This window comes from Callorhinus ursinus, unplaced genomic scaffold, assembly GCF_003265705.2.
Source record: "Callorhinus ursinus isolate GAN/ISIS: 27379988/994484 unplaced genomic scaffold, GSC_fseal_2.0 scaffold4, whole genome shotgun sequence".
Classification (NCBI taxonomy): domain Eukaryota; kingdom Metazoa; phylum Chordata; class Mammalia; order Carnivora; family Otariidae; genus Callorhinus; species Callorhinus ursinus.
Genome location: NW_027397066.1, coordinates 15,818,699 through 15,842,343, shown reverse-complemented (window position 1 = coordinate 15,842,343; position 23,645 = coordinate 15,818,699). Strand labels below are relative to the sequence as shown.

General features: G+C 39.8%; 1 protein-coding gene across 2 annotated transcripts in view; it reads right to left on the bottom strand.

Moving 5' to 3' along the window:
• The window catches only part of SLIT2 (slit guidance ligand 2), a 360,710-nt gene extending 338,094 nt beyond the window's left edge, over positions 1 to 22,616 (bottom strand). For both annotated transcript variants that reach the window (XM_025887763.2, XM_025887764.2), the window contains exons 1-4: positions 21,496 to 22,616; positions 18,701 to 18,772; positions 17,468 to 17,539; positions 6,258 to 6,329 (exon numbers count right to left, since the gene is read on the bottom strand). In XM_025887763.2, the coding sequence (XP_025743548.1) occupies positions 6,258 to 6,329; positions 17,468 to 17,539; positions 18,701 to 18,772; positions 21,496 to 21,674 (395 nt within the window). In that variant the 5' untranslated portion in view covers positions 21,675 to 22,616. The remainder of the gene's footprint in view (positions 1 to 6,257; positions 6,330 to 17,467; positions 17,540 to 18,700; positions 18,773 to 21,495) is intronic.
• Positions 22,617 to 23,645: the final 1,029 nt, after the last annotated feature.

Sequence of the window (23,645 nt, the reverse complement as noted above, 5' to 3'; positions counted from 1 at the left end):
AGTCTTGAGGAACTAAGTTTTATTTTACATATCCCAGGTCAGATGTTAGCGATGGCTGAGGCCCACAAATACCACATACCAGCATCTATCACAGTCTTCAAATTGAAACTGGCCTACCACCAGTACTTGTTGGTGGAGATAAAAACATTTACACTTGAGAAAGCAACCATTTAAACAAGTACACTTGCAGGCAAAAGATTCTTGCACTTGATGCAATTAATTATGCTGTGGATTTCACACTCCCAGAGTATATCCTGTGGGTGGGCAGCTGCAGAAACCTACCAACTTCTGACTTTCTTCAGCAGCAAACCTTCTACTTGTGTTCTCTTTGAAATAAAACTATCAGCATGGGGCCCAGCAAAAATCTCAAGTACGATGTTAATCTTCCTTGCATTTATAACTTCTAAATCATAGATTACATGTCAAAATCAAAAGTAAGTCCTACTTAATGTCTCGCCTCTTTTCTTCATGTCAAGTGGTAATGGCTAATATCCCCTATATCAAGGCTTTTGTCTACCTACTTAAAAACAAACCTTTGGTTATCTAATAGTAATCTTTTGAAATTAAATGGTCCTCCTGTATCATTATTCTTTAAATGGCAAGAACAGAGTCCCTTGGGCCCAATAATAATAAGTCATTAATAAGATACTGAACAAAGAATGGGACCTGGTGTTTTAATCAAGGACGGTGAACACGTCTCTAAGTGTTATCTCACGTATGGGTTCCTGGTTTTCAAAGTCAATCTGTTCCCCTTTGCAAAGTATCAGTATTAACAGCGCAGAGAGTGTATCCTTGCACCGAATGGTAACACAGTGACACCACCTCTGAGGAACTTTCCCCCTCTGCACACCAAGCCCTTCGGCAGCCGCAACAATCGACAGCATCATGGCAGCTCACTAGATGAGTAATGATGTGGATCTGGCTGGACAACGGTAACCGTAGCAACTGTAACCTGCAATTCCTGCACAACCGCTGTCGGATTTATTGTGGCAGGGGCCAAACAGGCCCAGTAAGTAAAACGGAGCAGGAAACTATGGCACCTGACACCTCTAGGGGCCCACACTTGAATCAGAGCTGGCAGAAATTAATTCAAGAGGAATTTTGACACGGGCTCTGCCGCTTTTATCCCTGGATACATGAATCCTATGAGACTAACTTACATAGTGTTACAGAAATGCAGTAGTATTATAATAAGTTAACAAATATTATGCGTAAGTGAAATCTGGGTTGTTTTTATTTTGCTGTGTCTACCAAAACCCTCCAAGGTTTAGGGGACTAAACATTTTTTTAGCCAAGTTACCCTTTAAGTTTAATTTGGCTCTCTATTATTCATAATGCCTTCCCAGCGTTAACTGTTTGCTCATTCACGTTACAAACCCTGAGCCCAGCAGAGATTTAATTCAATACATCAAACACTTACTGAGAGGTTTCTAAAGGTCAAGCCTAATACTAGACCCTGGGGACATAAAAACACAAAACAAAACAAAACATGTTTTCATAATAAATGTATGTCAGCATTTACACACATAATCATAGAAAAAGAGAACTAGGTTAATAATAACCGACAAGTTTACTAGTGGTTATGTCTGGATGGTGGGATAATGAAATAATTTCCACTTCCTCTTTTCTATTTTTCTGAATCCAAACCTTTTTAATATGAGGATACGTTACTCTCATAACTATTAAAAAACAAAAATAAACACTAAAGCTCCTTCTATGGGACAAGATGAAAGGGAAATCAAGACAGCCTCACTGTGTATTTGTTCTACTTCACAAATGCATTTTTACCATAATAAAACAAAAATTTGTTTTCTTCTAAAAAAAGGGCGCGATTATTATTATCAGAAACAATTCTGAGCATCTGAGATCTTATCTGACAACGACTGTGACCTGACCAATCATATTAAGTGGTCAAAATCTATTTCTCAGGTAAGTAGTCACTAGGCCATAAAAAAAGTCCTTGAGTTTAAAAATACTATTTGTAATGTTAGATAATTTAGAGGCTCCAAAGCTCACTGGGGAATAATAAATGCCACTTGTGAACTAGAAATAAAAAGGTTTCATTCAAAGAAGTAGAGAAAATGGATCACTGGAACTCATGCATTTAATTTCATTTGTTAGTTTTGTTTTGTTTCAGTAGATACAAGTGAAAAATGAGTTTCTGCAATATGCCTTGGATACTTAAACTTATGTTAGAAGTCTGGGTAAATATAATGATACTCAAAGAAATAAACTGAAAACCACAAAACAAACATTTATAACCAAATGCTCAACCGCAGTAGTACCAATGAACTTCCTCTCTAAGGAGCCCGGATTAGTAGCTGCAAATTCAAGTTAAAAAGTGTGAATCACTCACTTGTAAATCACCTTTAAGGTTACGTTTATCAGGAAGATTTGTTTATGCTACTCATATATATAATTGCCACTCATAAATTTCAATCAATAACGATCGCCCATTTCAAAAGTCACTAAAATCTCAGACAGTTAACCAGCTCCAGATTGTTCCAAAAATAATTTTCTCCACTCTTAAAATGATAATAAAAATGCAATGCTGGTTTTGGAGGAGGAGTAAAAGGGAGAATGGGGTTTCTACATAAGTTAAGGAAACTGTGTGCTGTCTCTTTCAACCTCCAACCTACAGCCCTTTACTTTCCCTTTACTTACACTTTCCATCTGTCAACAAGTGCTTGTAATTTTATTACAGTGTCCTGTAGTTTATGCAGAGTTGGTATTATTTTACAGAGTTCTGTTAATGGACTGGATAAATGGTAATGCTATTTAAACTAGTCTCCTGCTCCAACAAACACAGCTGCAACTGTACTACTATTTCTGAGCAAACATCTTGACCTGAACATGTAGTGCTTTCTCAACCCGTCCAAGGAGAAATTGGAGCAGACAGCAAAGGAAAAGCATATTTGGCCGCTAGCAGCAATCAACCGTGTCAAATCATAATTCATATACAGTGTACCCTCTTTTTCTTTTATATTGCATTTAGAGTCCAAAAAAAGCATGTGTGCTTCTTCACCCAGCATCTCATTTTCAGCCAGGAGTCAAATGGTGATTATTCGTTAAAAAGTGCTAAGAAAATCTGCATAATGTCCAGTACATCGGACTAATTTTAATCTAAGTAAATAATGATAAAAATCAGACATCAGTATAGTATGAGCTACCCATTAAATAATCTAGTAAACTTCTTCACTGGTTATATACTAGGATAACAAGTATTAAATAAGGTTAAAATATTAACTGATACAGTAAGTTAGAAAAAGAAACAGATACTAATGAGAATTATGCAACAACTGATAAAGAGAAAATGAATTATAAATTTGTTTCACGAATTCTAGATGTGTCTGTCTCTACTACATTATCTAGCAGGGCAATTATGGATTGCTTAATTTGTATATGCAACAACCAGCCAAATACCTTCCCTGCCCCAACATATTTTCTTTATTATTTATCAGAAGTCCTTTGTTCTGTCACTTAGCCTTCTTGTGAAAGATTCATTTTTCCTTTTTTTAAATTTTTTTTTAAAGATTTTATTTATTTATTTGTCAGAGAGAGAGAGCATAAGCAGGGGGAGTGGCAGGCAGAGGGAGAAGCAGACTCCCCACTGAGCAAGGAACCCGATGCCGGACTTGATCCCAGGACCTTGGGATCATGACCGGAGCCAAAGGCAGCCGCTTAACCGACTGAGCCACGCAGGCATCCCAGAAAGATTCATTTTTCAATGAACATTTTAGAAGACATTTTTGTAGATTTATGCACATTTTTCCATCTGTTAGAACATTTGTTTCGGGTGAACTACTAGGCACCCATATCACATGAAGAAAAATCTGAACTTGAATCCTTCCTCAGGCAGTTAGGCTCACAAGCTTTTGTTCCTTTATTTATTAAACACATTTAATGGTGGTTTTTTAATCCAATTAATTAATCCAATTAATCATAAAAAAGTGGTCACATGTAGTTTATAACTTATCCTCTCAAGAGAAGTATCATTGGTAACAATTCACTAAATCTAATTCAGGTGGGACAACAGTGCCTCAACTCAAGAGAAGATTCCTGACGTGAGGATGCAGAAAAAAATTACCCCACTGTGTTTCACATGTATTTAGTGCTTATGTCAGGTGTTAATTCCCAGTCAATATTAACATTAAGCCATCAATCTGTAACTTTGGGAACATCAAAGCATTCGAGTCCCTCTTGCCACTAACCCTAAGAAATAAAATTTATCTTCCAAAACTACCCAGAGGAAATCATTTGAGCCAAACAGGTAAATCATAACTCTGAATGCATTTTCTAGCTGCCCATTTTCCCATTTTTTTACATGCTTTTAATTAACTAGAAAATATTGCCTGAGAGTTTTATGGGTTCCATTTCTTTAATTTACTTCTTGAAGATGTCAGTTCTCTTTTCACACAGTGGCTTCCTAAAGTTACAAAATCACAACAAAATAAAAGAGGAAATCTGTTGGTCCACTATGTGATATTGTCTAAGAAGAAAAAATGGTCAACAGACTATAATTTGCTGATAAGAGAATTCTGCACTGGATTACACCACCTGAAGCCTCCTAAGAAAATTAATCCAAGTACTTCTAGACCAAAAATCACATATTCTTGTTCCTCAGAGACAGTGTAGAAGTTAATTTTCCCTTCTTTAGTGTAATACTTTTAATTGTAGATGACAGTCATTCATTTAAGTTATATTTTCATAGCTACATAGAAAATGGAAAATTACCTAAACTGGTGTGGATTGCTTTTATATGGACACTATTAGCAAAGTGGTAGTTTCATATGCCTCATTGTACACTAGGCTTCAGTCTCCTCAATCACAAAAACTTAAAGCACAAAGTAGAATGACTCTTAAAACCATCTCTGTGGTCCTTCTTGGAAACTAAGCAGAAATATTTAAATATAAGTATCAACTTACATACATACATATAATCTTTATAATAGCCTAGATCCTATTTCCTTGGTCAAAATAGTCCTTACAGAATTCTTACTTAAAGTCAATCTTCAGGTTTCTTTTTTTTTTGATTTTTTTTTTTTTTTTAATTTACTTAAATTGAGCCAGTTAACCAGCAGGGAGCACAAGAAGAAATCCTGCCAGGTGACTTTGGCTATCCTTAGAGGAACGGTACCAGGAAGGTCAAACTCTAGAGAGGAGATGGCGTGTGTTAGCTGGCTGCACATTTGCCCACTGGGACGGTTCTGTCTATAGTGAGCTAAGGCATCAGGAGGACCTAACAAAGATCCTGGCCACAAGGCAGGGAGGGCTCTGAGAGGACAGTCCTCCTCTTTCTGGAACTGATAACAACAATATTGAGCTAACAGGCTACGATGAAGCCAAGTTCGGAAGAAAGCAATGTACTCACTTTCCCTACAGACATGAAGCTACAGGACATCCCCATCGTCCCTGCGGGAGCCATGCTGAGCAATTTATTCTGTATGTCCCAACAGTTTTGTCACAACGTCCACGAATGTCAATAATCATTGTTATTTATTTTTCCAACACGTTGTAGCTTATCTCCCATCTGCACAAAATCATTCATATGGTGGAAAATCTCATTTTAAAAGCTTTTGAAAATGTGTTTACACTATTACATATTAGGTCAGAGAACAAGCATTCCAGGGGGGACAACTAATTCTGCCTAAAACCCACATTATGCTCCTTCCAAAGAAGTACTTCCATTAACAGTCTAGGACGTATTTGTTGGGAAACCTTTACAGTCACTCCTATTGCAGAGTTTGGAACTCCGGCTTTAAAGGCAACATTTAAGAGGAAATTTACAGCCCTCTTTAAATACTTTATAATAATATTTCCAGACTAATAAACACCACCCCAGTACAGAAACAATGTCAAGAAAGCTGACATTAAGAACCCTAACTTTACAAGAAAACACCATCAACTTCCTCTGAAGAGGAAGTACAGTGGCAATTTTCCCCTTCAGAACTTAATCAGAAGTTTCTGTAAAAAAATATGGTAAATCTCCTCATTATCACATAACCCAGAAAGAATAATACAATTACAATGACACATACATAAACCACTAAATGCTAACCAAATAAAACAATGGGAACCACTGGAAAACCAATCATAAATTTCCATAAGACAAAAAAAAAAAAAACTAGGCAAACTTTTAATCCATTAATCTATCGGTGAATAGATTCCAGAAAAGCCCAAGGAAACAGATCCAGAATACATTTAATAAAATACAAGGTACTACCCAAAGCAACAATAACTATTTCTGTCTTACTTACAGCCTATACAGCTTTGAAGTTCCAAGAAACAGCAACTCAGGAAACAGCTGAAGGTGATTTCTGTTTAAACGCCTTTGGAGAAAAACAAAAACAAAGCGTATGTTACACAGAAAATACCCAACAATGAGTCTGCGATTTGGTCGTGTCATGCCTCATCCTGTATTTCGGGAAAGAAAGAAATGACATTCAAAAGAATTCAAGCATTGCAAATCAAAAGTTGGTTACACCTTTTGTTACCTGACTCTTTAAAGCAATTTTCCATTACGCTTACTCAGATGATTCCCCGGGGCCTAAACCCTAACCTCCTGTCCTGTGCAACATCAGTCATCCAGAATATACACAATGAAAAAGGATGTCTTCACTAGACTCTGGTGTCTAGGTCAGGCCAGTGCTGTACACAGTAAACGGTGCCCTAAAATAATTCACACGCTGTGCCGGATGACCTAAATTTTCAGCCAAGGCATAGTGGGGAAGATGGAAATTTTAATTTTGTTAGCATCTTGCTTAGTTGTGGGAAAAAAGTGTGAGAAAGTGTCAGCACGATTTGTCCCTATGGGCGAAAGCAGAGAAAAACTGCAAACTCCAAACCTAAACCCACAGTTCTTGACCCTTCACTGAAAATAAGGCTAGGTTATAACCAATCGTGGCGGCTAAAAATGTTTAGATAATGCTTTTTTAAATGTTTACCTGATGTGAAGTTAAATGTAGAGTTTAGGGAAAAAAAAAACGTGATTGCAACCCTAACTCGATTAAGCCGTGATGCCATGTAAGTAAGTTCTTCTGGAGTATGCATGCTTGTTTAACAGTGGGTAGATTCTGGCGCCGATGTACTAATCTCCCAACCCCATTCATTTTAAGTGGACAATTTAATATTTCAGTAAAAATAAATGACCATCTCTCTGCTTTTCCCAAATTTGAATAAAATAATGACAAGCTGGTGCAAAAATGTACATTTAAGTGATTTACAGGGCACTATAGCTGGAGATGGAGAGTAAGAAAGTCCAGAAAACTAATGTCACTTTGAGGAAACTACAGGTATTTCTTGAGTCTTAAGTATAAATGTTAAGAGGACAGGAAAAGAAGACATATCAATCTTGACATACATAAACGGTCACCAGATAGGAGCAAAATTACACTTATTTAATATGCAGAGGGCAGAAATGGCACTAGTGATTATAAAACTCTTTAAAAAAGTAGATGATAAGGGAGACCTTTCTAAGAATTAGAGAATTTCCAAGGATTAGAAGAAATGGAATGAACTGCCTTGAGAAACTCTAAACTCTTTATTCCACTTATATTCAAGCAGAGGCTTTCTGTTTTGTTTGTTTGGGTGTTTTTCCTGCAAAGGACATAATAAAAGAAATCCTGCATTAGGTGAAAAATTGCACCAGGTGAACTCCAGAACTTCTTCTAACTCCAAAATGCCATGAGGCAATGATGAAAACTGTAACTTTCACTACATAAACTCGTATTATGAAGAAGTTGATCACCTACAGAAACATTCTCAACACTTAATAAAATGCACACTCATAAAAAAGTATGCCAAGACAATTAGGGGGAAAATAATAAAATTAGTGGTGAAAGGGTGGAATTTCTTCCCACTTACACTAATTTTTTATAAATAAAGCATATAACAAGGTTAAATTTAAAGTGAAACCAAAAGCTATTACTCATTTATTTTTCTCTGCTGGGCATGGAGAAAGGAAGGAGTACTTCTGAGGAAGGAGTACTTCCAGAATCTACTATTATACAATTTTGATAAAATGCAACTTAATTATGACCTTGTTACATTTTTCTCTCAAAAAATCAACTACAAATATTCAATATTTGTAGCAATTAGAATTTTTCCAGGGAAGCAACTACTCTTGGAAAGACTCCCATTATTCAAAGAGCCAATCTCGATTTCTAAAATGGCAACATGGGCTATTGTAATCTCACCCAAACCACTGGACTAACAAATATCCTCCAGGATTCTCCAGCCACAACCAGGATGCTCCTTCAAGCCCCTAGTCCCTGCTGTTTCGGGAGCTTTCCTTTTTCAGATGGTACTTTCTTACATCTTATGTGAAGCTTCCCTGATTCCCCTACACAGAGGTAGTTCCTCCCTTGGCTCTATCCCCATACCACCATGGATTTGATAAATAAGGGCCCTTAACATTGTATTGCATTTATTCACATACCCGTCTGTTTCCCAGTAGACTGTAAGCTCTTCAAGTATAAAGACCAAATCTTTGTATCCTTTCCCTTATTCTCTGGCACTCAGTGGGTTCTTAGGAAATGCTAAATGAGAGCATACTTCTCTTTTTTGCATTTTGATATAGTTCAGCAAAACACTAGCATATGCATTTTATATTCAACCAACTTTCCTCTGGGTTGATTTCTGAGGTTCCTGCCTTAGTTTTTATGCCACTCTCTAGCTAACCAAAGCCCCACCACCAAACTTGCTTTCATGTGCCCTATACAGCAATTACCCCTTTTCCCTCCCATCAACCTCCCTCCCCCTGCTATCCTCAACATCATCTAGAAGTTGGAAGGAATCCAGTACGTCTAAACAAATTCAGAGATCCTGAGAAGTAGATATTTCAGATTGGGTACAAGCAATGTCTTTTTCTTAATTATTCCTTTCATATTCCCAGCCATTCTTAATTCACTCTAAGAGCAACAGCTAACATATACTAAGCTACTACATGATGATCACTGTTCTGAGAGGTTTGCATGAATTACCTCACTCATTCTTCAGAACCAACCCCAACAGTAGGTACTGTTGTTACTGCCATCCTGGAGAGTGGTATACAGCTCATAGAAAGTAGAGCTAAAACTGAATTCAGGTAGGGTGATTCGAGAACATATCCTCTGAATCACTTCTATCAAAGAGACACACACCAAACATTTCTAAAATTAATTCAAAATAATATAATACTGAAACTGTACTTCTCATCAATCTTTCCTTGGGAAAAACATAGCTTTATAGAGTCTATTTCTTTAATATCTATGAATGAACCACTTGAAAATAAAACAATTTTTTTTAAAAAAAACGAACTCGATATTCAACTCACTGTTTTAAAGTTCTGTTTAAAATGCCTGAAGTTTGAGAGAAAAATGAAAATGTGTATAAAATCATTTTCTCTGAATTCAGGTAATTTATCATTTCATGAAAATTATTGTGAATGATCTTAACATTGTCTAAACCAAACAGGAGCATAAGACAGGGTAGTATACTAGAAGGGCAGATAATAAGTGATGTGATAACATGCATAGAAAAATAGTACGAAGCTTTTTCCCCTATAAACGAGTATCAGTACACTTGGGGTTCCTGTTCTTTCTTCCATCAGTGCTAAGAATAAATGGAAATACAAACATTAAAATAAAAGGTGAAATTCTCCCAAAATATTCAATGAAGGGAAAAATTTTAAAGCAGGGATTTCTTGTAAAATGACCAGAAATTAAATTCTTAAGTTAAAGAGGAATTTTTTAAAATCCAGAATTATTTTAAAGACCACTAAGGTTCATAACAATTTCTAAACAGAGCTGGAAAATAAATAACCTAGCTAGCATCTTCGAATGACACAGAATACTTCTCAGTAGCTTGATGAGGACAGTGCCGTAATAATCCTCATGTAAATGAGTTAAAGAAACTAAAATCTGATGGTCCCAGAACAGAAAAACTGCATGTAGTGAACTAAATGTATCTCTGAGGAGGATTTATGGGAGCCAGCCTAAATTGGCTCCATTAAGCTGACTAGGTGGGTCATTTACCTATTGTTCAGAGCAAGGACACTCCATTGTGTCAAAGGAAAGACAGTCACATGTAGCCCTTGAGCCATCACCAGCTAGATGGAATCTGCCCACAAGATCTCAGGGCTAACTGAGATTCTCTGGATGGCAATTCAGAACTTCAGAAAGGTGTGTCAAGTGTATCTCAAAGACATTTTTTCTTAGGGCAAAGATGACAGGATCCCAATAACCATTTCCTCTGTGTTACAGCTATTTTTGAGCGTGACTTTCAGTGGGATGAAGGATCTTCCTGTGTCGCACAAAACACCACTAGCCTCTGAAATGCTGATTCGTAACCTCAGTGCAAAGGGCAGCCTAAGCATCATTGACAAGCATTGCTTTAAATGATCTGTCAGTGGCTTCTGTGTCTTGTCCATTGGTAAAAGTGACAGTCTCTTATTTTTTCAACTTTTACCTCAATTCAATGAGTATGTGCAGCCTTCAACCCAATGCAAAATGTAAAATGGAAACAATTTTTCCTGTTGTTGTGAATGTTAAGTATTTTAGCAGTGTGCCCAGTCTGTAATAAGCATTCAGTAAATACTGCCTTCATGGGCTTATCATGGACAAGCTCCTATTTGTCATACAAAAATGTTTTCTTGGGGCGCCTGGGTGGCTCAGTCGTTAAGCATCTGCCTTCCGCTCAGGTCATGATCCCAGGGTCCTGGGATGGAGTCCCGCATCAGGCTCCCTGCTCGGCGGGGAGCCTACTTCTCCTTCTCCCACTCCCCAAGCTTGTGTTCCTCCTCTCTATCTCTCTCTGTCAAATAAATAAATAAAATCTTTAAAAAAAATGCCTTCTTTTCAGGTAAACTTCTTGTTTTTTCAAATGTTTTTATTCTAACATTTTTAAGGCAAGGATTTTTAACATTTATGCATTATTTAGATGGATAAATCAAACTTTTTAGTAAAAATATTGCTTCCTCTTCACTCTCCTTACTTGGCATTTCTCTACATCGTCAGAGCAATTATGAGAAATACTCTGAAAAAAAACTTGAAGGAGGTTTTGTACATTCTTCACATCTCTTCTATTGCCATATGCCATGATAAGAAAATCAGAAGGAAAATGATAGTAAATACGAATGTACAAAAGTCAGATTTATTATGTACACATTTTATTAGCTCAATAAGATAAAATAATGCCTAAACTGAGCTTTTGAAAAACAGGAGAGTTGTTGAAATGCATGATAATAGTTCTTTAAATGCCAACCATGTGATAAGCATTTTGTGAAACTTTATGTACATTATTTTACTTAAACCATGGACTGTCAGTATAATTATCTCTGTTCCAAAGATGAGGAAACAGGTTTGGAAAGATCAAGCAATCTGATCAATATCTCATGGTGGAATTGAAACCAAAGGTTTTCTAGTTTTGTGCAGTAGCAGTATAATAGACAATGAGGTTTATCGGAGGCACGATTATTGCTAACTCAAAGCAAGAGTTTTCTGTCACTCAAGAGTTTCTGATTTTAAAAAGGGGTATAGGTGTTTGTGTCTGTTTAGAAAGCATAAACAACAATACAATCAATGAGTATTTGCCACATTCTACAGAAGGCCAGGCAATAACATATAAAACTACAAAGTGCCTAAGCAGAGGGGAGTCGAGGTTCTCTGCACCCTCTGCTCACTGCCAGAAGCTAGAACGGCAGCACATAGTGGGGGGCTCCAGAACTACGCACCTGCATCCAAAGTAGATGGATACTGCAAAGATGACAATCAGATAATTGTTTATAAATGTTCTCATAAAGTAATATTCCAATTGCATCAATACCAAATCATCCCCATTGTCACCAAACTGTCATTCTGAAAGCATTCTCACCAATATTGCCTACAGTCCAGCAGATATAAATTGCTTTGAAAAAAGATAAGAACAATATATAAAAGTCCATGCAGAAAAAGCTCTCCTTCCATGTAAAGTTGTGAAATTCCGTCTAGCAGGCATAATTCAAGCAAAAAGGTATCCAACAGGAATGAAAGACAGAATTCAATGTAAAATATTTAACATTCACTGCTTCCGCAAATACATTGTAACAGTGCAAACTAAAATACTCATTTCAGAGGAGGTATAAAGGACACAGCATCCAGCAAACACTGTCACAAAGGATGAGCCCAAAACAGATGTGGGAAAAATAAACAGCCTTGCTGCTTCAGAATGTATAAAATGGTCCACAAAGAGCAAACAGGCCTTCTTGCCACTGTTTAACTTCAAGACCCATAAAAAACAATGCATGAGAAACCCTCTCAAGATGGACTCAATGTTCTGCTAAACTTTCCATAGTGCATGTGCATTAAAGCCTTCTATGATCAGTCAGTGTAAATTAAAATAGTCCAGTATCACTTATAAGCAAATGAGAATAATTCACATTTAATAGATATTGCAGATTAAGTGATACACCTTGATCATCTACGGCATTTTTATCTCACACAGGGTATATACTTGGCCTCTGTGAGTAAGTTTGATATGTTCTTCAAAGACAAAGTGTATTTCCCAAGAAAATAACTGCTGTGATTCTAAACTTGGTAGTATAAAGAAGCCGGAGAACAATTCTTTGGAGATGAGCTTGCATTCTTTTCTAAGGAGATTAGCACTGTTGGTTTGCCCTTACTTTAAGAAAAGGAATGTGTTATGTGTTGCCTGTAAACTTGTAGGATTAGTCAGAAGAGGGATTCCCTACATCCTTGATGATCAGGGGATAAGTGGTGCTTTCCTTCAGACCTGTTCCACAAAATATTCTCTATTTGAACTCATGTGTAGAGACCTACAACAAAAATCCTAGAGCACTGTAATTGCTCCACCTCCCACTGGCTGTCACATGCTTATGAATGGTGTGTGCACACAGGAGAACTAATTCAGCACCACATTAAAAAAAAAAAAAAAAAGTAATGTGTCCTTTAGAGATACTCTCCTGGAAGTGCAGTGTTTGGTCAAATGTAGGTTCTGATGTAAAGGGATTTAGACTTTTCTAAACTAAAATGAGTATATTTTTTTTATATCTCCTTGATAGAAACTTGAAAATGTCTTAGTGGACAGCTTTCTTTTCCAGGATTCCCTACATGGCTTCATCATAATACTTCAGGACTCATTTTTTAAACAAAAAAGCGTATCAAATGACATAGGCAAAATATAATTTCAAATCTAAGCATACTGAACCTTGGGAGAGTTGAACGCAATACTTGTCTTAAAAGAACATCCTCACATGTTATTGTTATGAAAAGAAAACCAGTCCAAACCTCTACCTGTACCACTACTGTAATTTCCTTATTGTAAGGGTATAAGATGATAGTAAAGTTAAAGCAAAGCCTAATACCCAAGATTTTCTATGGTACACTATTGGTTTTCATTAACATAATTTAGGAATATCAGCATTTTATTTTGCATATAAGCGTTTCACTGCATTTAGGACTTAATGTCCTAACATTTTTTGGACAACCTTAAACAGTTTCAAAACTTTCTCATACTCATGCTTTTGTGTTAGGAAGGAACCCATAAATGCAGATGATTTTCACTAGTGGAAAGTGAAGTGGCCTGGGTCTCCTTAAAAGGCCATAAAATAGAACTTTAATGACTGCAGCATAATCCCATAAACTATAAGTGAGCAACAGAATTTTACACCAGCCCACAAATGTTCTGGGCCCCAATGTGATTTTTTTTTTTTTTTTAACTCTCAAAGACATTATGCACCAGCCAAGAATTACTTTCAATTAACAATTTTGCATGGAGACTTTATTGCAGATATACACAGGTATCTTCTCTGAAGGATAAAGGAGTACATGTCATAAATGTTCCAATTCTTTCTTGTAGTTTATTTGTAGTTTGTTTTCCTTAATGAATTTCCATTGAATTAACTAGTTACTTAACTAAATTAGATTTCAGTTGAACACTTCGATGAAACAAATGGGAGACCTCCTAATACATCTACCTGGGGCACATTTCTCAAGGCTTCATTTTATTCCCAGATAAGCAGGCACTACTGGCAACACAGAGTATGGAAATCTGCCACTGCACATGTTAGGTCTGGGAGTATAGTACGAAACTGTCAAAACAGGAAGTAATGTGTGGTCATGGTGTGTAAGTGTGATTAAGATATACTGATTTTACAGTGAATCATAACCACATTCTGATGATGATCCTATTATCTGATGTTGTTTTCCATACAACAGAAAGGAGGGAGGGAGGAAGGGAGAAGGGGAGGGAGTGTGGAAGGAGGAAGACTTTTGTTTTTTTGTTTTTTTTTCTTTTAGGAGGAAGGTTTTTAATATCCATCTATTTCTTGACATTTGACTGATAACCCTGGATTTCACTGATTCTTCGAAGTGCAAAAATAAATCTTTCTTTTTGTAGCTATAATGCTTTGATTTACAAATAATGACTTTCTCATTCTAAGCTTAAATTTAATTCAACCTAACAACAGCAATAACAACAGCCTAATCTGTTTCTTACAGATTAAAAGTTGGATTTCTAAAAGGGCACAGATCTTATCTTCTGTTTTCAGACTCGTCTTCTTTCTCTAGACCAAACTAAAACTCTATCAACATAAAACAAAAAGAAAAAACTTATAATTTTGAAATGTTCACAAAATATCACTTTGGAATTGTTTTAATTTTATCATTTTAAAATGAAAAATACTTAGAACCACAAATCACACACAAATAAAACTAATATTTTTATTTTTTGTTCTTCACACAAAGAATGAAAATTAAGTTACTATAAATATTATATGAATGGCATTTGTAACATAAGCCTGCATTTACACACCTTTTCATTATTTAGAGCTTGAATTTAAAAATGCACGTCTAAATTATTAAAAATCATATGATCTCGCACAATATCTGATTAGTTAAAAGTTAATTCACTGATCATTTCCTGTTCCTTACATTGTCTCTTGAAACTTTTTGGGAAAAAAAGGCAAATTTTTGTGATGTTGATGACCACCTACTAAAATAAGAATATATCCCCATAGGCCATAATAATTTGCTATGGAATCCCCTGGTTAGCTTTTTTATTTTTATTTTTTAAATAATATACTGAACAAAATTTATAATAGTTTATTTCATGACAACTTGAATGCATTCTTTAACAAAACTGCCCTACCATTTAATGTATTTAAAAAAAAATAAATATTTGAAAAGTGTATCCACAATGTTCCTAAGAAATGGTTTTGAATTCCAGAGTCCCAAGGAGATGAATTGGCTGTCAGATAACAATGTGCTTCCATCAGATGGACTTGGCAGTTGTAAACAAAAGGAATTTTCTCAGCTTTTCCTCACAAATATGAAATATTTGCTTTCGGCCAACAGCTGGGGTGATTTAAAGAAGTCCTGCATATATATTAGTTTTCATTCAAAATTACAAATCCTCCTCCCACTCTGAAACATCTGACTTCATCTTAGTATAACTGAAAATTGTTCTGAGATGAAGTGACATTCTCAGGAGAAGTAAGTCAAAAAATAGTACCTATTTACAATGCTAATCAAATTTCAGATCACAAGCCATCTGGTTAATAATTTTTAGAAAAAGGTAATTTGTTCAAATGATATTTGAAGTGACTTGAAAAACAATGAGAAAATTTGGTCTGTTCTAGCATTTCTGAAAATATTTAAGACTAAAATATAACCAAAATAGAGACTGCATGAAAAGTCACTGAAATTCCTTCAGCTGGATGTTGCTTAAGAATATATACACAAGGCGCCTGGGTGGCTCAATCCTTAAGTGTCTGCCTTCGGCTCAGGTCATGATCTCAGGGTCCTGGGATCGAGTCCCACATTGGGCTCTCCCACTCCCCCTGCTTGTGTTCCCTCTCTTGCTGTGTCTCTCTCTGTCAAATAAGTAAATAAAATCTTTAAAAAAAAGAATATATATACATATGCATATATGTATATATATTTCCATATGATAATTAAAAAATGTTCATGAAAAAATGTTATGTTTGAATTATAATTTTAAATTATTCATCTTACCAAATATTTAAATTATATTGATACTTTGTAAACAGATGAATTAAAAACACCTTTACAAGATACTCACTAGGAATTAACTATTCATAAAAGCCTATGAAAGAGATCAAAGTATATTTTCAGAGTATTTTTATAAACTAAGAGATAGGTTATGAACTTATGAACTTTGTAATGAACTTAACCAAATGTTTACCTTGTTTTTACTTCTCTCTGAAAATTAGCTCAAAGTAGTGACTTTCCATTTATTTTGAATTCCACAGATATATTCCCTATATTGTAATATTTATGGACAAAATTTTACAGTAAAATAGACACCTCTGGGTTTAATTTTACTTGTGGTGATAAAAATGGAGCCTATATATTTACAAATATCTTAGAATTTGACAAGCCATTTTTTTTCTACTTACAATTACACAGAATTAACTTTTGCCCTTGAGCCTAGTGAACCTGAGTATGTGCTATGCCTAAAATGAACTTCATATTTCATTATTTTAAATAAAATTTTTATTTTTACCTAAAGTGCCTATTAAAGCAGGCATGGAAATTGTTGCTACTTTTAATAGAGGTGTTATTTGCCCTTAAAATGCAAAATTATTAAACTTGAGTTATCAAGACATATGAGACATGTAATTCATACTTCAAATTACTAAGTGTGTAATTTATTTTAATTATTGCAGACAAAAAATTTTGTCCTTTGTAGATGTATACTGTACATATAAATTAAAAATGGCCCTCAAGTAGTATATTCCAATCCATGAGATTTTGTGTCTGAAAAAATAAAATATATTTTAAAATCTGAAGTCCACATGATCTTCTTGGGAAGAAAAAAAAATCAACGTGAAAATGACCATATTTTGATACTATAATTCTTGCTTCCATTTCTACTAATCTTTAAATTCTTTTTCCAGGAGAAATATTTAGAAAGCTACTATAAAATAATGAAAGTTATGAATAGCTGTTACTAACAATGTTCACCACAAGTGATAAATATCAAAAAGCAAATTTGTATCACTAAGAATTTAAAATATGTCCTCAAATGTCACTTAATGACACACAAAGCAACAGCATGAAAATTAAAATAAATACTAGTAAACTTTTCTTTTCCAGAATATACTATAAATGCAAATAAAATCACTACCCTTTTTCCTATAAAAGCAAATAAAATAAACTAGATAGACCATAAGGAAAACATGTACCTCTCTAAGTACCAAACAAAGCAATGGCTATTCACAAGGAAATCAATGTCTCAGGAAAGGAAGTCTGTTTTGTTTTTTTTTTAATCTTTATTAAAATTTAGTACCATTTGTGCAAAATTCCACAATTTCTAATTGTAAATTAGTCTGAAAGCCACTTGTTTGACCTCTTGTTTCTGTAAAACGTTCAAAGACTAAGACATGAAATTGAAGACATGGCCCTTGAAATTCAAGTATTTTTTAAAAATACAGTTATGTCGTCATAACTTTGGAATTAAAAATACTTACAGTCTCTCCAGTTCTTTAAGATCCTGGAATGCTCCTCTTTCAATGGTGCTAATCTTATTCTCCATAAGCTGACTGAAATGCAAAGTATAATAGGGTCTTAATGTTACCACTCCCCATCTGAGTGAGTTTCAGTTCAGCAACTGAAAACTTGTAACCACTTTCCCTTTATAAAATCAAGCAATGCTCTGGTTTGAAATTTAATAGCAAATTTAATGATGATATATTTGAGAGAAATCAAAGAGGGCAAACAGCATCCACATCACAAAACTTCGATAGAAAATACTAATGTAGTTTCTCACAAAATTTACTAGTCAAAACTCTGAGCCTCCCACTACAGTTATCCTGAGGAGCAACCCATGACACTGCAGTTTTGATAGCTATTTTTGGTAAACTGATTTTGGAGTGAGTTCTTAACTGAAAGAATCAATATACAGCATGTCACCATACACATACTTTAATTCACTTATGGATATACATCAGAAATTGGAAGATTTCATAATAGCCAAAATGTGTCCTTTAAAAGATCAACACCCAACACACAGTAATCAAAAGTCTATGTTCATTGCAATGTAAATATTTACAAATCTGTGGGTAAAAACAGTTTTACATTACATTGAATCTCCAGTGATGGTTCCCTCACAACAAATTTTACCCACTAATCAAAGTAATCATATTGCAACAATATTATAAAAACTACAGAAATGTAAAATACAATAAACAATTCAAAATATGACCAGTGTATTTTTATAGAGAAACATCAAAAACTGCAGGAAAGTTGGATTGCTTGATTTTAATGTTAGAAATTACATCTAAGTGTTGTTTGCTAGAAAAGTTAAATGCAGACCCACTTAAATTCTTTCTTAATCTCAAATCCTTAAAGTGTATCAAATGTCTCACATTACTTATTCATATTGTGAAAGCAATTATTCTACACATTTATATGCATAAGGCACTTAGGATATGGTATAGCAAACATTTGAGGTCATTTCTATAATATTGTTTCAATGGCAAGCATCCAACCTTAAAATAAAAGCCTACATTTTCAACAAAAGCTGTAATACAATGATAAACCAAAAAAAAAAAAAAAAGAAAGAAAGAAAGGAAACCAAAACCTTTTAAAATTTTATGTTTCTGTCATTGGGACAGTTTTTCAATCTGAGACCAGTAACAATACAAAATAACCAACCTTAAGAACAAAAGAAAATTCTTCAAAATACAGAAGAACATACTTACAGAACTCTTAGGTGTCGAAGACCAGCAAAATCTGTCTTGGTAATCCGTGTGATGTTATTTCCATTCAAATCCCTAAGAGAAAACAAGAAAATGAAAGTTCCATTTTATTTCTATCAAGATCTAGTTAAACAAAGAAAAATAAAAATTTAATAAGAACTTTAAAGTCAAAGATCAGTTCCAGTTACTATAGTAGTTTGCAAAGTAAAAGAGAGAAGAAAGTAGTAAGCTTTGAAATGTATATGTATATATATATATATATATATATATATATATTAATGATTCTTAACAAGTTTACAGAGTCCCTGCTTACTGGCATCTGACAAGAACACGAAGTGATTATGTTCAGAAGTCCTCTTTTGTGTGTGTAGGGGAGTGCTCTCAATTTTTGTTTTTGTGAGAATGTGTATATTAATTTTACAGGTATTCTGCTAAGTTAACTATTATTGTTAGGCACACCCCGTAAAAGTTCCCTTCAGGAAGTTAAGAGGAACAATTTTCTAATACTACCCAGGAAGAAATTTTTAAAAATTCAGAACCCTATCCTTAGGTGGCAGGGTGGCTAAACATCCTAAGGCAAAGAAAAAACTTATAGTGCCATCAAAAGAACTGCACTTCAAAGACTTGCATTTACAGGCATTTACCTTCCAACAATTCTATGTTTGTATGAAAACTAAACTCTTCATTTGCAGCTCAGGGAACCCCGCTGTGATGGTAAAGTCAAAACTACTAGCGGGGGCGATAATGGAAATAGATTCAGGCCCTGACATTTTTGTTCGGATTTCAGCACCACGTTTCCTTCAAGTCACCACCCCCTTTTCTGGCATCTTAGGTCAAGATCTAAACTTGCCCTGGTTCCAATCATTTCAAGTAAAACCAGGCTGTGTTGCGGTTTGAATGTTCGCCTTCACGGAAGTAAGTTTTCTTTTACCTCTGAGTAGAAAACACCATCTTGGAAATTTGTATGCAAAGTGCTTATATTGTCAATGATAGAATTCTATAAGCTAGCACTGAGTATACTATTTTCTGAAAACTGTATTGATCCCTCATAGGGATATTTTTTTTTCAAGGACCCGAAACTCAATTACTATTTTGTTCTGAGTGCATTCCCTTTTTGTTGAGTAAGACATGTTAGTGCCTAAACTTTTAACTGTTCTTAGCACGAAAAGACAAGTGCTAACAGAGAATTCTGCATTGCTTTTTCCCCAACCCACTCTCCATGCCTAGCAAAGTACCACCAAGTTGTTCCTACAATTGTTGGGGTCTTTTATGGGCTATTTGACATAACATGAATCCCTACCCACAGCCCCAGACAAATGTGGTAGATCACATTTTGACAAGACACCCTTGGTAGGGCCCCAACTAGCCCAGCGCTAGAGGGAGTTGAAGTGGGGGGCAGGCCAGAGAGGTTGGGGGTGGGGGAGACATATGCAAAGGAAGAAAGGGCTCAACTATGGCCTTTAAACGAATTGGGTTAGATAAGAAGAGCGACTCGAGGCGCTGCGGGCCGCGCGGGTGAAGACGTGCGGGCCCCAACGGGTCCCCTCCGCGGCGCGCAACCCTCACACCCGGGGGGCGCAGAGGCCGCGGAAGCAGAGTCGGGGCGCGCTTAACCCCCGCCGCCCTCGCCCCGCGCACGCCGGGCCCACGCGCAAGGGCGAGTGGAGCGCGCCCAAGGCGCTCGGGCAGCGCGGGGCGGCGGCCTCGGCGTTCACAAAGGGAATGGCCTCCATGCTCCACTTCCCTGAACTCGGGAAGTGCCCCACAAGGAGCGCGTGGGCCGTCAACACCGGGTCTGCGATTACTTCTTCATTAGAGATTCGCAGAGACAGGGAGGCGGGGATGTCTGCGGGCAGCAGAGCGCGAAGAAGGGAAGGAAAGAGAACTAAGGCCACGTGAATGGGCGCAGAAACTGCCAGAAAGGTGTACGGGAGCCCTAGGACTCAGCAGGAAGGGCCCGGGGGTGGGCAGCGGAGGGTCGCAGGGTCGCCTTAGCAGTCGGACCCCGCTTGGCTGGTTCGGGTTAGAGAGCCAGCCCTAACTGAGCCTACACGGGGCGGTGGGGGGGGGGGGAAACGTCCTCCTCTTCAGTCACCGGTTCGGACAAGTCTCCTGGGGCGGGCCGCCGCCGCCTCCCCCCGGGGGCCGGGGGGGGCGGGAGGAAGAGTCGCGGGGGCGGCGTGCGGCGACCGAGCGAGCTGCCTAGGTCCTGGGGCATCCTTCCCTCTGAGGCCTGCAGAAGCGCCCCCGGGCGGACCCAGACGCCCCATGATCCCTTCTCCTCACTCCTCCGTCCCCAGGAGGATGACACTAAGCCGGGGAGCGGAGGTTTCTCCCTTCTGAGTCGCCCCCGCCAATCTCCCCACGCGCCACCCCGCGGCGACAAAAGCTGGGATTTGGCCCTGAAATCGACCCACTAGTGTTGGCAACCGCAAGGTGACTCCGTTTACACAGTCTGGGGAACAAAGTCGCGTCTCCCTTGCCCGGGGCACTAGCGAGTACTTGTCCCCACGTCCCTGGCTCTCCAAGCCCCAGAGAAGTATCCTGCCCTGGGATGCAAGTGTGGGAAGAAGGGACCAAGCACAGCTGCCAGCGGGCCCGCCCCTCCTTGGGCAGCGGCCCCTCCCTGTGCAGCGCCCTCCCGTCCTTCGCCCTCCCAGGGAGTTCTAGCCCAGGATGCGCGTGCAAGAGAGCTACCCAGGCACATGTCCCTGTGCCGCTTGATCCCTCCAGTCTCCACGAAGCGGATGAGCGCGACCCAGTGTGGGGTGGGGTGGGGTGGAAGATCCCATACTCACAGTCTCTCAGTGTTGCGGGGTATATTCCTGGGCACGCTGCGCAGCGCCAGCCCGTGACAGTCCACTGTGCTGCCCGAGCAGGAGCACTGCGCCGGGCACGCCTGCGGCGCCACCTCGTTCAGGATCACCAGCACTAACCCCAGCGACAGGGACAGCGTCTGCCAACCCACGCCACGCATCTTCCCCCGCCGCCTCCTCGCTCGCCGGCGCGGGGGGTTCCTCTTTAGCTCGTTCCTCCGCGCGAATCGCGCTGTGTCTGAGGCCCAGTATCTGGCGCGGGGCTAGGAACCCAGCGTGTCCGGGTAAATGTACACAAAATAATATGGAAGTAACAGTAATAATATTCAGGGCAGTAGAGCTGACACAGGTACGCGCCTCCCACCTCCCCTCCACCCTCCTCTAGCCGGGCAGGCGCTCCTCCGGCAACTTTAGGTCCTGAAGATCAATCGGCCAGGCCAAGGCTACAAGGAGACCCCAAAGCTGCGGTGAGGAGATCACGCGTCGTCTGTCTCAGATCAACTTGGCGGTAAAAGAGCTGGGGATGCAGGGGTCGGTTGCGCGGAAAAGGGAGTGCTCCGATTCCACTGACCCCCTCTGCAAATCCGATTCCAGTGGGGAGGCTAGGAGACAAGAGAGGTGCTCAGTAGAAATGGTGGCCTCGATCAAAGTGGGCTCTCCGAAGCTAGAAGGCGCAAGAGCCCAGCGGGCGGGGAGCGGAGCGCGCCGGACGACTGGGCATGGCGCGCGGGGGCGCACGGGGCGGGGGCGCAGCCCGAGGGGCGCGGGGCGGTGCTGCGGGGCTCTGGCGCCGCTCACTCGCGCGGCCTCCCGACAGCCTGCGGCTCTTCCGCAACCCGGACAGATCCTCGCCGTCTCCCGACAGCCGAGGGCGGCTTGCAAACACACATGCACTTCACCGAAGGACGTCTCGGCAATCCCGCCTCCTGCCCAGCGTCCTTGGCGACGCTCCGCACCAGGGCCTTCCCCGAGGTCACGCAGAAAAGACAAAAGGGCAATGGGGCCGCCGCAGCCGGCAGCAATATCCACTAGTCACCACCTCGATAGAGGAAATCCAAGAGGCCAAGTTGAGGACCAGAGCTCCTCAGAAGATTGAGTAGGGGCTGGCTAGCAGGCAGGCCAGAAGGAGTGCAAAGGCCAAGGTGGAGGTGTCCGCGTCTTGGGTCCTGGCCGGGAGTCCTGGGGGATGACGAGGTGGCAGTGGGTCGGTGGGATCCGCTACTCCGAGGAGAGCCCAGGAGGCGGCTGAATGGCAGTCGTGTGTGCGCGAGTGTGTCAGCCCCTCGCGTCTCCCGGATACGCCGCAGCTCCGCAGCAGACACCTGATGGCAAAGGTGGACGAAACCTGAGCAGGCTCCTAGGCGGACGCAGCCCCTCGGCCGCCCCCCCGACAGCCGCCCGCAAGTGGGCCCTCCTTCTCAAAGTGCAGGAACTTTTCCCAGGCTTTGAATCCCGTCCCCCACGGCCACGGTGGCAGTCTTCCCGTCGACGTCGCGACGCCGCCCGGCTCCCGGTGCTGCACCTGACTCGGCGGCCGCAGTCCAGAGCAGCCAGTCTCCTTCCAGCCCCTTCCCCTCTCCTGGCTGCTTTCCGCGCCTCCTTCTCCAGGGAGGGAAGTGGCGGAGAGGGAAAGCGGCGACAGGCAGCGGGGACTCGGTGGCTCTGCTGGCTCCCGAGCTCCTGGCAAGTGTCTAAACAATAGGACGGACGCAGCAGCCCTAGTTTCGCTCGGCTGCGGGAAGGTGGGTTGTTGTTGTAACTGGAGTTGTTCGCTCGGGCTGCCTGGCCCTGGGCGCAGCCAAACAAAAACCCGACCCGCGCCTCTGGAGCCGGCTTCGGGCCCCCAGACGCTCCCCTTTCTCTTCAGCACTCCCGCCGTGCTCGGGAAGCTCGGCAGCTCCCGCCTGCGCCCGGGAGCCACGGCGCTCCCATCGCTCGCCGCTGCCGCCGCCGCCGCCTTTTTTAACCACCGTCTGCGGCAGCTACCGCCGCCACCACCGCCGCTGCCAGCCTCCGCCGTCCGCGCGCTCCCCAAATAAATAACCCCAAGTCAGAAGTTAAGCCGGCGCAGGCCTTATATACCGAGCGGAGCCCCCACCCCTCGGCCCCGCCCCGCGCCTCCCGGCCCCGCC